General features: G+C 45.5%; 1 protein-coding gene across 2 annotated transcripts in view; it reads right to left on the reverse strand.

Moving 5' to 3' along the window:
• Positions 1-13,806, reverse strand: part of ACLY (ATP citrate lyase) — a 39,623-nt gene that overhangs the window by 2,877 nt on the left and 22,940 nt on the right. For both annotated transcript variants that reach the window (XM_090292809.1, XM_090292808.1), the window contains 9 exons: positions 12,783-12,887; positions 11,843-12,039; positions 9,814-9,895; positions 9,056-9,166; positions 5,937-6,064; positions 5,238-5,331; positions 2,974-3,128; positions 1,731-1,881; positions 1,431-1,574 (listed from right to left, as the gene is read on the reverse strand). In XM_090292809.1, coding sequence (XP_090148935.1) covers positions 1,431-1,574; positions 1,731-1,881; positions 2,974-3,128; positions 5,238-5,331; positions 5,937-6,064; positions 9,056-9,166; positions 9,814-9,895; positions 11,843-12,039; positions 12,783-12,887 — 1,167 coding nt within the window. The remainder of the gene's footprint in view (positions 1-1,430; positions 1,575-1,730; positions 1,882-2,973; positions 3,129-5,237; positions 5,332-5,936; positions 6,065-9,055; positions 9,167-9,813; positions 9,896-11,842; positions 12,040-12,782; positions 12,888-13,806) is intronic.

A 13,806-nucleotide genomic window follows, 5' to 3' on the forward strand; every position in this document is an offset into this window, starting at 1 on the left:
TGTAACAAAGTTCCACACTAAGCACCCTGAGATTTTAGGAAAAAATTCTAAACCTGCAATGAATAGAGATGAGCTACCTGTTAAGAAACTAAGTACTAATCTATCAGTGAGGGAGTGAGATGGATTGGGCACATGCTAAAACCCAATGCCATTGTGACCTCCTCCCTCTGCAGAGTCACATTAGGTCAGTATGGACTCCAGAGGGAAGGAGCCTGAAAGACTGAGTGTCGCCATATGGGCCTGACATTATCTCAGAAAGGGGCCTTGCACCATGTGGACTGGAGAGTGTTATCTGCTTGGGAAGCTGGGGGTGGCTAAGCAAAGTTATGCAAAGTCTGGATGGAATGTCCCTCTGAAGTAACTACCTCCCCTGGCTCTAGTGGAGTCCTTGCTGATCAAGCAACCTCTGGAGGTTTACCTGGAGCTGGCTAAGCATTTGGATGCCTAGAAGGGGGATGTTCTTATAGATCACATGCATGACCCTCTTGTTTTCTTCTTTATACATCTCTATATTTCCTAAGTCCTCTGTAATAAGCACGCATTGCTTTCAGAGTTGGGATAAAAATCAGTAAGCATCAGGAAGAAGAAAAGGGCTGCGAAGCTCACTGAGTAAAGGACCCACAGTGTGAATGGGAGTCATACGCCCCACCTAGACCAGCAGAGTGACCGACTGAATGAGGTCTTTAAGAGCTACAGAGCCAAGGACCCCAAGGCAAAGGGTTCTATAAGGAGCTGTCCCTGTAAGACGCTGAGCAGCTGTCACCCTTTGATTTCTAAATACAACCTGCTACTAGGACACACAGATGACTGCCTGCCCTGTGGGAGACTCTATTAATTATTTAAAATAGTCACTCCCTGACCTCTACCAATCAAGCTTGCCCTGCTATTAACTGCTCTTCCTGCCCCAGTCATGTCAGACTTAACCATGTGACTTTCTTTGGCCAATGAAATTCTAGTGAAAGTGAGCTATACTACTACCAAGCAGAAGCTTTAAGAGCTTTCGTGTGGTTCTGCCATAACAGTTTTCTAAGATAGGGGCTGCTTCTTCAGTGCAGATGAGAGAACAGAGCAGCAGGCAACCCACAGTGGGTGGGTGAATAAGAAAGAAACCTTTGCTGTTGAAAGCCACTGAGATTTTTGGAGTTGTGTGTTACTGCAGCATGCAGCTAGCCTCAGAGGAGTGATATGTCCAGTTAATCCTGACCTCAATCCTTTCTCCTAAAAGTTTCATAGGGTGAGTTTTCAGCTTATATTTTTACACTACAATTGAACAAAAACTATTGAAAGGCAATCTGTATTATAACACTGGCATGTGCCAACACATCCAAAGCTTTGCATGTTGGAGTCAAGGGCCTGGGTGTTCTCAACTAAACTGATGCTCTCGTCCCCCTTAACCCCGTAGATCCCGTTCCTTAAGGAGAACAACTTACCGACTTTACTCGGTGACCGATGCCCATGATCAGTTTTCCTTCCTTCTTCATCTTGTTCACAAATTCCATGGGGATAATGCCACTGTCGAAGGCTTTGCTGAACATCTTGGCTGCTGCATCCAGGGCACCCCCAAACCGATCCCCCTGTAAGAGAAGCAAGCCCATGTTACCCTGAGCTGTGAGCCTTCTTCAACTTTGCAGACTGATCTGGCATGCCCTGAACAGCCCCAACACAGGCTTTTCCCCTCCTGGGCTCCTTCTAGGACCCTGTTGTGCACCTCCCAGGATGACAGTACTCACAATGGTGAGCAGCCCCGAGGTGAGGCTGGAGACCAGGTCCTTCCCAGCCCGAGCGCAGATGATGGTGTTGTGAGCTCCAGACACAGCTGGCCCATGATCAGCCGTCACCATCAGGCACATTTCAATGAACTGGCAGGAGTACTTGGGCAACCTACGGAGAGTGAGCAAAGGGACAGGGAAAGGAGGGTAGAGACAATGGTGAACTACTGAACAGGAGATGCATTGGCAAGGCCATGGTCCTACTTTCTCCCACGTCCCTAAACAAGTCACTCAAATTCAGGAAGGGCAGCAACCTGCCAATCTAAGTCTGATTCTATCATACAACTCTGGGGCAAAACCTCCAGATTCTTGAGCAGCTCTGGACTTTGCTGATAACAAATACTGGTTTTAGAGTTAGCAACCAGGGTTTGAAATCTCCTTCAGTCAGCAGTTTTCAGCACAAGTTGCTATGACACGATTTGCCCTGCATTTACGGCTGCCCTCTATGGACCAGACAGAGAGGAGGTGAGGTCCCTGTTCTGTCCACAGTGTAGGAGGCCCCTGGCCTCCTCCAGTGTTCATCCTACCAACTAATGATTAAGAATGTAGTCTGGAGACATGGGGATGCAAGAGCAGAGTGAGACCTGCTCAGGTGTTACAGCTGATGAACATCTCCCAGGAAGGGCCCAGAGCAGGACTGACTCTCCTCTCTGCATGTGAGGGCATGACACAAACCAGGACTCGGACCTGGCCGTCTGCCCAGGCCAATCCCAAGCCAGGGCTCTGTGAATCATGTTCTTGCTGGCCTCCCTGCCCAGCTGTCAGTCCCAGAGGAAGACTAAGCTTGGAAGTTGCAGAGAAAACCAATTTTTTCTCACATTTAGGCTAATGACACAAGGTGCTTTATGTTTGTTCAGCCATTCTACCAGCCCTGCTCTCTTTAAGGTACCAGATCCATCCAGATCTCCCCCGCTAACCCTCACCTTTCTCTCAAGAGGCCTGCACTGACCCCATCCCATGTCTCTGTAAGTTCCCGAGGAAAAGAGGCTGATCCAAGATTCCTAATTAAGTCATGCTTCCACTTCTCTTGGTTTAGACTGGCCTTTCTGTCTTTGGAAGACATAGTAGCCTTAATTTCTTTCCTCTAGAAAGAATGACTGACCCTGGACATATTCTCTAATGCTGCCCATCTCCACTCCCACCAGGGAGCAACCATGAACTCGGAGTTGCAGGGCCCTACCAACTTCTGCCTTCCACACCTCACCTTCTCTGGAACCAGAGGAGGCCAAGGACCCCGCCGATGCCCATCTCTTCCTTGAAGACCTCGGTGATGGGCATGCCGGCATAGATGAGCTCCTGTCCTCGCTCGTCACAGATGCTGGTCATGAACGAGGCAGGCTTGCGGATCAAGCCCAGCTCCTGAGCAGAGACAGGGGCAGACAAGCAGTGCTATGGGGATCACAGAGATGTTTCCTGGACCATCCCACTGTCTGCGCTCCCAGAACCAGTGTCCCAGGAGTGTCTTAAAATTCTAGTGGCCATGTATTCAACAACAGCTTCCACCGTGTCGGGCTCAGGCCTGGGCTCAGGGCTCCACTTACACATCTCTACCCAGCCTAACCGACAAACTCCTCCCAGAAAGAACTGCAAAAGCCCTTTTACTGGGTCATTTCAGGTGGAGAAAACTAGAGTGCCAGGCCCATGGCACCCGCTCAGCCTCAGCACTATTCTGTTCTTTACTGAGCATTTATGGGGCCAGGCAGTGCTCTAAGCCGCTTACATCCATCAGTTCAGTTGAGCCTCACAAAGGACAATCATTCCTCATGTTAGAGCAGAGGAAACGAAGCTTAAAGTGGTTCAGTAACCGGCCCAAGGTCACCTGGCTAAGAAATGGAAGTGTGAATCCAAAGGAAAAATTTTAAACACTTCACATACAGCTGCCAACTCCCCACCAAAATGTAATGAGGCACGTGGCTGTGGATATGGGGGGGTGGGGGGGAGGAGAGTCCCCTCAAGATGTCTTTTACCCAGGGGAGGGAACTGAGCTCCTGAATTTCCCGAGTTGGGGCATATGGAGGTATCATCAGCTAATGTTGTCCAAGCCCATTTCTTCAATTATCCCCTATGAACTTTAATTAAAAAGTGCATTTAGCCATGGCTGGTGTGGCTCAGTGGACTAAGCACCAGCCTGTGAACCAAAGGGTTGCCAGTTCAATTCCCAGTGAGGGCATATGCCTGAGTTGCAGGCCAGATCCCCAGTTGGGGGTGCACGAGAGGCAACCACACATTGATGTTTTTCTCTCTTTCTCCCTCCCTTCCCTCTCTCTAAAAATAAATAAATAAAATCTTTTTTTTAAAGTGCTTATAATTTACATAGTAATTACATGAGTACATTCTCCTTTTTAAAAATTTAAAACAGAACAGATAAAGTTATGTTGCCTTTAACCTCCATCCCTTTTTGTTTTTTGCCTTAGTGTTTGTCAGTTTAGTGGACATCTTTCTGGACCGTTCTTTCTCCACTTTTATTTACATGCATACATAAACACACGGAGAATATACAACACTGTTTTGTGTGATACAACAGATATACTGTCCTGTAACGTGTTTACTCAATGAACCTGAGCTCTGTAAATGTCAGCACACACATAAATCTAGTTCATTCCCTTACCTGCTGTATAATATCCCATCCATAGGACAATACCACCATTTAGCTATTCCTTCACTGATAATTTGTCAACCAGAAAAATATCCTTGAATATGTTTATTTGTATATGTTAGCATTTCTCTGAAGTAGTTTTCTAGACATGGAATCACTGGGCCACAAGGTATGAATGAGCACTTTTAAATTTGATTTATATTACCCAACTAACTGCCTTTCAGAAAGGTTGTGTCAATTTCCATGCCTTCCAACAAGGAAAGAATGTACGGCCACACAAACATAGCATATTACCAAAGAAGATTTTGTATCTTTGCTGGCCTGATATGGAAAAATTGGTAGCACAGTTTTTACTTTGGTGCCTTTTATGAGTGAGGTTGAGCATTTCTTTTTTCCTTTTGAAAGGCCCTATCCTACCCATTTTTCTAATTGGGCCTTTTTAAAACTGATTTCTATGAGTTCTTACATATCAAGAATATTAGCTCTTTATCTATGCTCCTTAAGACAAAAAGGTAGAGTGGACACACCACCCTGAAATCTCTTAGGAAGCACAAACAACTCTAGGGGGACTGTCTGCCTCAGCCCCCCCTTTCCAGGTCAGGCCACCCACCCGTGGGAAATACCCACTGCCTCTGCCCTCCTGGACCCTGTATTGTGTGCTCCAGCACATGAGGAGGAGATGGAATCCAAGAATTAGTAACCCAGTTTCTCCTTAGGCCTTGGAGAAGCCTCCCATAAGGGCGTGGTTTGGGGCCCAGACCAGTGATCACATGGTGCTTGAACTACTAGGGCAGGCCTGGTTTCCAAGGGTTCAAGGCAAATCAACCCAAATCTCCCTTGCCCACACTGTTAGGGACATACATGGCACCTACCCTGGCCCAGGAGTAGTCCATTGGCACCGTCGGGGGAGGCACCTCCTGAGCAGGTACAATGGCTCCTTTGGCCACAAGATCCTCGTACACAGACCTAGGAGGCAGGGAAAGGGCAGGAGAAAAGACACCCATGTGGATTTCCTTCTTCTCGGCTCTTTTAAGCCATCCCAAAAATACTACTCCATCTAAACCAAACATTTTAGGTTTTCCTTCTCTGTGCTCCCTTCCTGTTAGTGACTTAGTTTTACCAATTAGATTCCCAAGAACAGAATGAAAATAGGTTCTTGTCAAGACTCCCCTGAATGGGGCTTTATAGAAAGTTGAATCTGGAAGTCATATAAGGACAGAGAGGAGGAATGGGAAGAAAAAATAACATATTCAATAACTCTTTATCCATCAATTAGAGATGACACTTTCTAAATGCTTCTATGCTCATCTCTCATTTATGGCCAAGTAGAAAGGTTAAGAAACTGAACATGTTTTATTTAATACCAGCCTGAATGGCTTGTTAACGGCTGCTTCTGCAAACAAAACAAAACAAAACAAAACAAAAGCCAGAGAAAAAGCATTCTGGACTATCCACACAGCTGCTGAGACGGACCAGGAATATCAAACACCTCCATGTTACAGGGGCTGTTGACCTCAGGAGGGATTTGGAAAGGGATGGGGTGGCTGACATCCTACACAAGTTCCACTCACTGGATGATTTCTCCAAGTTCATCGAAGCTCCGAGGCACAAACACTCCTGCCTCCTTCAAAGCCTGGTTCTTGGCTACTGCAGTTTCAGAAGCCTGGTTGGCACAAGCTCCAGCGTGGCCAAACTGTACCTGGAAGGCAAAGGAGAACAGCGTGACTGGGCTTGTTAATACCCTGAAATAGAACAAATGCTCCTGGGAAATGTCAGCACTCATTACAGGCCTGACCCTGCTAAGCAATCTTCATAAGTCACTTCATTCAGTCCCAAGCAGACCCACTAAACAAGTATGATGGAGACTCATTTTATAGATGAGGAAGGTGAGGCATCAGGACACTCGGGAGCTCACACAAGGCCGGACAGCTGCGTACTGGAGCCAGGATACAAAGCCTGGCTGCCCAAGCCCTTCGCCTGGCTTCCCTGGGGGCAGTGGTCACGGGGATGGAGGATAGGGGTTAGTTCTGAGTAACAGGTGACAGGTGAAGTGACAAACCAGCAACCTGAGGCTAAAGTGAGCTCATAGACATGACCTAACCGTTCTGCACATACTTTTTGTAAAATAGGTACTGATATTTCTTTTTTTTAAGATTTCATGTAAAAATACTACTTCCCAGATTCTTTGAAGGTCAGATTTTGCACCCACATAGCAACAATCACCTGGAGCCAGTGAGCAATTGCTGCCTTCCCCCTGAGCATGCACTGAGATAAAATATAAATCCAGTGGAATATGGGAGTTGACTGACTGTGGGAAGTGAGTGAGAGGGAAGAAAAATTAATGTTTTTGATGAAGCAATGGGGAAAATAAATTAACCCAGTGAAAGCTCTGGTACAAAAACTCTGACTAGGAAGGGGGTGCTGGGTAATCATGATCACACCTAACCTGTTTAAATAACACTTACTATATCCAGGCACTTTTCTAAGAGCTTTACTCATTTAATTTTTCAGTAGCTATAATGTTTCTATAAAAAAGGAAATGGAAGAATGGAGAAGTAAAGTAACTTGCCCAAAGTCACACAGATAATGTACGGTAGCATTTGAACCCAGACAACTGGCCTCGGACTGTGCTCTTAACCACTAAATATAGTAAAAGACGCCTTAAGTGTTGAAATGGTCTTCAACTGTGGCTCTGGTTAGCAACACATGCCTTAAAATACAGATTCCCAATACAGTCTTTGTAGGACTGAATCTGCATGGGTGAATGGGGTGGGGAGAAGAGATTTTGTATTCAAATAAACTTAGAAAATGCTGGGTTCAAGGAAGTTCAACAAGTTTCCTTCACTCAGAGATTTCTTAAAACTGAAACAAAAAAAATGTTAAAAGGGAGCTAGGTTATATCTCATGTTCCTAATTTATAAAAGCTCTTTTGCTTTTGTTTATTTGGTTTTGAGGACCACTGCTAGAGGACCAGTGTTTTGTGGAACATGCTTCTGAAAAACGCCACCTACCCAGTAACCCCGATCTCTACTCCCACTCCCAGTTCTTGAATCAGTTTTTCCCAAGGAGCTGTGTCAGCATGCCAATGGGTAGATTTATCTAATCTCCTCTATAGGGTGGAAAGTTCTGCAAGGTCATGTGAATTCAAACATTAGCTAGGCAGTCACTGTACTATTTTACATTTGTTATGTTTAAGATTTCATAAAGTTTTAAAAATTCATTAAAAACAGAAATAAAACACCCCTCTGGGACCTGCCCAACCCATGGGGTGATGAGTGTCCAGCCAGAAACAGAAGAGCAAGGTCCTTGCCCTCTTGAAGGGGTCCTCAGCAGAGTGGGAGCAGGAAGGTGAAGGGCAGCAATGCAAAGGGGTCAGGAGAAACAGTGGTGCTGGGGGATTATATTTGGCTGCTGGGATGGAGGAGAAAGTGGTGAAAAAGAAAGAAAGTCAAAAACAGCTTCATGAAATAAATGAAGAAGAACTGAAAGGACTAGTTGTTAAGACCTGTATGTGCTAGACCTTTACGATTACTTATTTCATATATCATTCCTATTTTATAGCTCAGCAAACTGGTACAGAAAGGCCATGTGACTGGCCCATGCCACAGAGACCCATCAATATCTGATTCTAAAGCCTGTGAACATAGAGCTCACCCCTAAAGGAGAAAACAGGATTCCATCATCCACCCACTCCCATTTTATCTACTTGAAAAACACACACACACACACAGTTAACAGTTATACAAAATGGATATTATAAATACTTACTGCAATCTCCCCTTTATTAGATGTAACAAATCTTAAACTTCTTCTATATCAATGTATCAACCCCCCCCATTCTTTTCCAGCCTGCTCGCTTTCCATTAGGTGATTATGCCATGATAACCCAGTACCCCCTGAACAGCATCTAAGTTGTTTCCATTTTCTGCCATTAAAACGTTATAGTGAATCCTTATACACATACTTCGAAGTATTTTTTGCAGGCGTACCCATAGGGAAATATGTAGAAATGGAACAAAGGACAAGGGCACTTTACAACTGGACAAACATTGCTACTTTGAGGTGGGCAGAAATCTGAAGGGGAAAGGCAAGCATTTTAGAGAGAAAAAACAGTGATGCAGGCTTACTGGTAGGAAGACCTAAGGGTTAAAGCGCAGGGATTACCACTGTTGCAAAAAGCCTTGAAGGCCAGGTTTTATCTTCTTATATACACAACACAGGGACAAAGACTCACAGTTGGAGCCTGCTCTGTTATCTTCAGGACTTACAGCAGGCCACCAGGCAGGTTCACCTACATCACATTATGTCATGTGAACAAACCTTTGCTTCTATGACCTCCCCGCCACACAGAACTTCTCACCATGCCCCTTCCCAGCTCTGCACCAGGAGTGTGTCCTCTCCCTCCCCGCCTCCTTTTGCTCAGCCAACTTCTTCTCAATGAAGCCTTCTCCACTCCTCCAGACAGTCGGTTGCTCTCACTTCAAATAGGGACTCAGAGACTGATTCTCAACTTCATCAGTTGATGAGTAGTCTCCTCCACTTGGATTTAAGCTCCTAGAAAGCAGGGCCCTAGCTAGACCTTGTAGGAACCAAGCAGGTAACAAACCTGTACAGAAGGAGCTGGCTGCTCATAAGATAACCAACTAGGCGGTTTGCCTCCCCACCCAGGAGTGACCTGTACCGGCTGTACCTCAGAGGAGAACATGGTGGCACAGGTCCCGATGCACCAGCAGACCACGGGCTTAGTGATGCGGCCCTCCTTGATGCCCCGGCAGATCTTATACTCCTCCGTGCCCCCAATCTGCCAAGGAACAGGGAACAAGGAAAAGACCGTGAGCTGGAGGCACCCTCTGTGTCGCTCCAAGAGCAGCAAAACAGCAGGAAAATCTCTGTCCCGAATCAGGCAGGAGCCCGAGTCTCAAGTTCATTAGAAAATGAGGGGACGTGGGCTTGGTCCAAACAGCCTGGAAGACTGAGAGTAGACTCAAGGAAGAACTGTAAAGGGACAGCAGGTATGCTAGGAGAGTCCCCGGGATGCCTCCTTCCTAACCTAAGGGCAACGTGATTTAGAACCAGACCTATTAGAGGCACAACCAGGGGATAGGATGAGGTTATAGGACTTGGCTAAACTTAAAAAAATCTTTTTACTTTTCATTCCAGGCACCTACTGCCCAGCAGGTAAAGACCATGGCCAGCAGTACAAAGCTCCTTTTTTATTGGCACTAAAACGTCTTGTGCCACTGAGAAGCAAAAGGTTTTGTTTTTGTTTTAGGAAAAAGACAACAGTATTAAAAGTGAAAACTCCTAGATACCAAAGTCTAAGGGGTGAGATTACAAGCGATGGTCAACCTGAAGTTACATAAAACCAAAATGCATGAATTTTTAAAGAACTGGCATCATACATGACTAACAATGAGAAAAAGTAAAACATTTTTCCCTTTAACTCACCTCTCCGAGAACCACAATCATTTTGACTCCTGTAGTGTCCTGGTAACGTAACACGTGATCCATAAATGTTGAGCCAGGGTACCTGATGAGAGAAGGGGGGTCATGTAGGATCACGAGGCAGCTTCGGAAGATGTGTTCAGATGTGCAAAGCACACCTGTACTAAGAACACTGTGGGTTTTTCGTGGGGGTGGCTGCCCCGGGAGGGTCCAGGGATGCCTTAGGAATTAATGGGGGTTGGTTGGCAGAGGGAATAAATGGAGCACAAGGGAAGAGAAGGGAAGGGAGGGAAGAGGCGTGAATAAGCCCAGAGAGGCTCACTTGGTGGTAAGAGATACCTGGAGAGCACATGCGTGGTGGTTTTAAAATATGTCCACAAAGTCTTTTCAAAAGGTGGAACCTCCTGCCTCTCCTCTTGATTATGGGTTGGATTTAATGATTAGCTTCTAATGAACAAAATGTGGCTAAAGTGACTACGATACTGACTTCCAAGGCTGGGTTATAAAAAGAACAGCTTTTTCTGGCACTCTCTCTTGAGTTGCTCCCTCTGGGGGAAGCCCCAAACCAAGTCATCAGGACACTAAGCAGCCTGTGGAGAGGTCACAGAGCAGAGCCACCCGGCCAGCTACATGGATAAGCCCCCTCTGGCCTCAGGCCTGCCTTCAGCTGACTGCAACCCTGAGGATAAGGGTTTAGCCACACCCCTAAATAACTGGGGAGGAGTCCTCCCTCAACCAGGCGTTCCATCTGAAATGACGTGGGAGCCAGGGAGACTGACAAGGTGACCCAGTCTCCCAACAGCTTTCTGTTTTGAGCTAAGCAGTAGCAGTAGTAATGGTAGTAGTAGTGACAGTAACTGGAAATGGCTATTTGAGGGTATTAAGTACTACTGATTATTGTTCCCATCAACAAAAATGGCACTATTTGTAAAAGAGGAAATATACACATTGCTCTCTGCCCCTAGTTCCTGACACAGAGCTCCTATAACCCTTGTGATCTCTCCTGACTGATAGGGGTGCTAGGAGCACCTTTTGTTCTAGTGTTTGATCTTTGACTCTGGTTCCTGACGCTGGGCTCCTAAGACATTTTAATTTCCTGAGTAATGAGGTCTAGAGGCTCCTAAATCCCTTGGAATTTCCTGGGTGATAGAAGTATCTTCTATTCTAATGAGACAACTCTTGATGCGCTCCTGTGAAGCTCCTGGATGGGGGGTGGTCACCAGAAACACCAGGCCATGGCTAGAAGCTTAGAACTTTCAGCCCCACCCCTTTCCCCTGGAGAGGGAAGAGGGGCAGAAGACTGAATAAATAATAAATCATATCTACATTATGAAGCCTCCATAAAAATCCCTGAATATAGGAATTGGAACTTCTGGGTTTTTGGCCAGAAATGTGAGTGTGATAGTAGTACAGCATAAAGGAATACTGCTTTTCCTTTCACTTAATTATTAGCTACAGTGAACACTTACTGCGTACTTATTAAGTGTTAGCCACTTTATAATACGTGACCTCATTTAATCTTCCCACCAACTCCATGAGGTGGGCACTAGTATTTTACCCATTGATATGTAAGGATGATGGAGGTCTGGGAGTGCCAGGTTAGTAACCTGTCGCAGGAAACTAGGATTTGAACCCCTTTGGTCTGATTTCAGGATCAGTCCTGCTAATCACAGCACTCTGCTGCCTCCCTATGGCCACCTCAGACAATAAACAACTCCCCCGCAGGCCCAAATGCCATTTAAAAAGCCTTTCCCTGCATTTTCTGATCTTTATGCCAATGCTAGTTCTGAGACAAGAGTGGACATGCCCCATTTTATGGACTTAAGATAACATTCCTACCTGAAACTAAGATAATATTGAATGTCAACTGCAGTTGGAAAAACAAACAAAACCAAAAAAAAAAAAAAGAAAGAAAAAAGAAAAGAAAGAAAAAGAAAGAAGGAAAAAAAAGAGACATTGTTATGTGCCAGCAGGAACTGCTGCAAGCAGCAGTAAGCAGTACGGGAGATCCCCTTGGCTCCCAGCTGGTCACCTGTCCCCGCCAATGGCGACGCCCTCATAGACGCCATCCGTGGTCCTAGAGATGATATTGTTGAGCTCATTGGACATGCCCCCAGAACGCGAGACATAGGCCACGCTGCCAGGGCGGTACAGCTTGGAGGCCAGGATGTTGTCGAGCATCCCACCTGTATTCCCAATCTTAAAGCACCCGGGCTTGATGCCTCCAACCTGCAAGGGCAGAAACAGCAGTCAGAGAGGAAGGGTGAGCTCCGGACTGACCACGAGCTCAGGGAAATCACCAAACCCAGTACTGCCAGCCCATCCCACTCTGCCAGGCTGGGGAGGAACTGGCCGAGAGAGCACACTGGGTTTCCTGCTTAAGAAGAATCACTTCTCTCCCTCAAGAGACTTTACGCACACAAAAAATAAAGCCTTATTTATAAAATATGGCTTCCTACTGATAGGCATACTCAGGGTTATGCCACCTTTTTTGCTCTACAAGAGTGACAACGCCCAGTATAGGCGGATAACACAGATGTGTGTCTCTGCTCAAAACCACCCACGCAAGGTCCTTCTGTCTTAATTTCACATACATTTCAATGAAACAACAAACAAATTGTCACAGGGCAACTTCTCCTTTAGGTCAAAAATAAAGCCTCCAGGTAGATTTTTTTCTTTGGTTTATAGTTAAAGGAATTACCAAAGACTATGCAATGGTTGTATGAGAGTAGACAAACACTTAAAACAAGAATCTTCTCATTAGCCCCTTGAAACTATAAAGGTGATATGGACTGGAGAGAAAGCCCTTTAAAGAAACCAACTGGAAATGGACAGACTGACTTTCAAGAGGTTCTCTCTGAATCTTTTTCTCTTAGGAGACAAACAGAAGAATCAACAAGTGAGTTTCCTGAGGGCCCAGAACTTCATAAAATAGCCTGGAACTTAAAAGGCTTTCTGGAGGGGATGCTCACAGTGGCAGGTCCAATGATGGTCACACCCTTCTGGTCGGCCTTCTTGATCAGCTTCCTTGTGAGGGCCTCAGGAATACCTTCGGCTATGATGGCAATGGTCCGGATCTAAAGGATAAGAGGAGTGCTTTCCCATCAACTTTCCGCCTCAGATGGGACAAAGAGGCAGCAACTATTCAAGAACCCACCTTCCACGACCCGTTCCAGACTCTAAGGACAAAGTCATGTTAACAACATGCACCACTTCCTCCCACAGGTCTCTGTTCCTATGCTGATCAGACCAACCCTCCCAAAAGCCTGCTACAGTCAAAGCTGCAATATATTCTCCCATCCAAAAATCCACAAGACTCAGACATCTGTTCCCCACTTGCTCATAAAGCAGCTATCTGTGGCCTTCTCTGCTGTGCCATGTCTCCAACTCTGTCCCTACAGGACAGAACCAGTACGTGATAAAACAAGCTGCTTCCACACTCCAAACATAAAGTGGGCTGGGGAAGAAAGCCAGAGGGGGCGGGAGGTAGGCAGGGAAGATTGAGAACCATCTCTGACTCTAGTCCAGGGGCTGGCAAACTTCTATAAAGGGTCAAATAGCATTTTGGGCTTTGTTGATCATGTGGTCTCTGTGGTAACTAAATTTGCCTTTGTAGCATGAAAGAGCCATAGACAATATATAAATGAATGAGCATAGCTATGTTTCAACAAAACTTTATTTATAAAAACAAGTGAAAGACTAGTTTTGGCCCTTGAGCTGCAGTTTGCAAACCTCTGATCTAGACTAAAAACCCAGCATATTTTTAGCATGTTTAACATGTTTTTGTTTCATCTAGATATGCTAACAAGTTTATCTTTTCTAGTCTTACACTGAACTAAGCCAATATTGTCTAGGACCAGACAATAATTCGGAACAGATGAATCAGTTCCTTATTCTATCAGGGGGTCTTACAAATCAGTAACAAAGAAAACAGATACCTCAACAGAAAAAAATAAATAGGGGAGTCCAAGTCATAGACTAAAAATGGCCAATAAA

The sequence above is a fragment of the Furipterus horrens genome, unplaced genomic scaffold, assembly GCF_987537825.1.
Source record: "Furipterus horrens unplaced genomic scaffold, mFurHor1.1.pri manual_scaffold_11, whole genome shotgun sequence".
NCBI lineage: Eukaryota > Metazoa > Chordata > Mammalia > Chiroptera > Furipteridae > Furipterus > Furipterus horrens.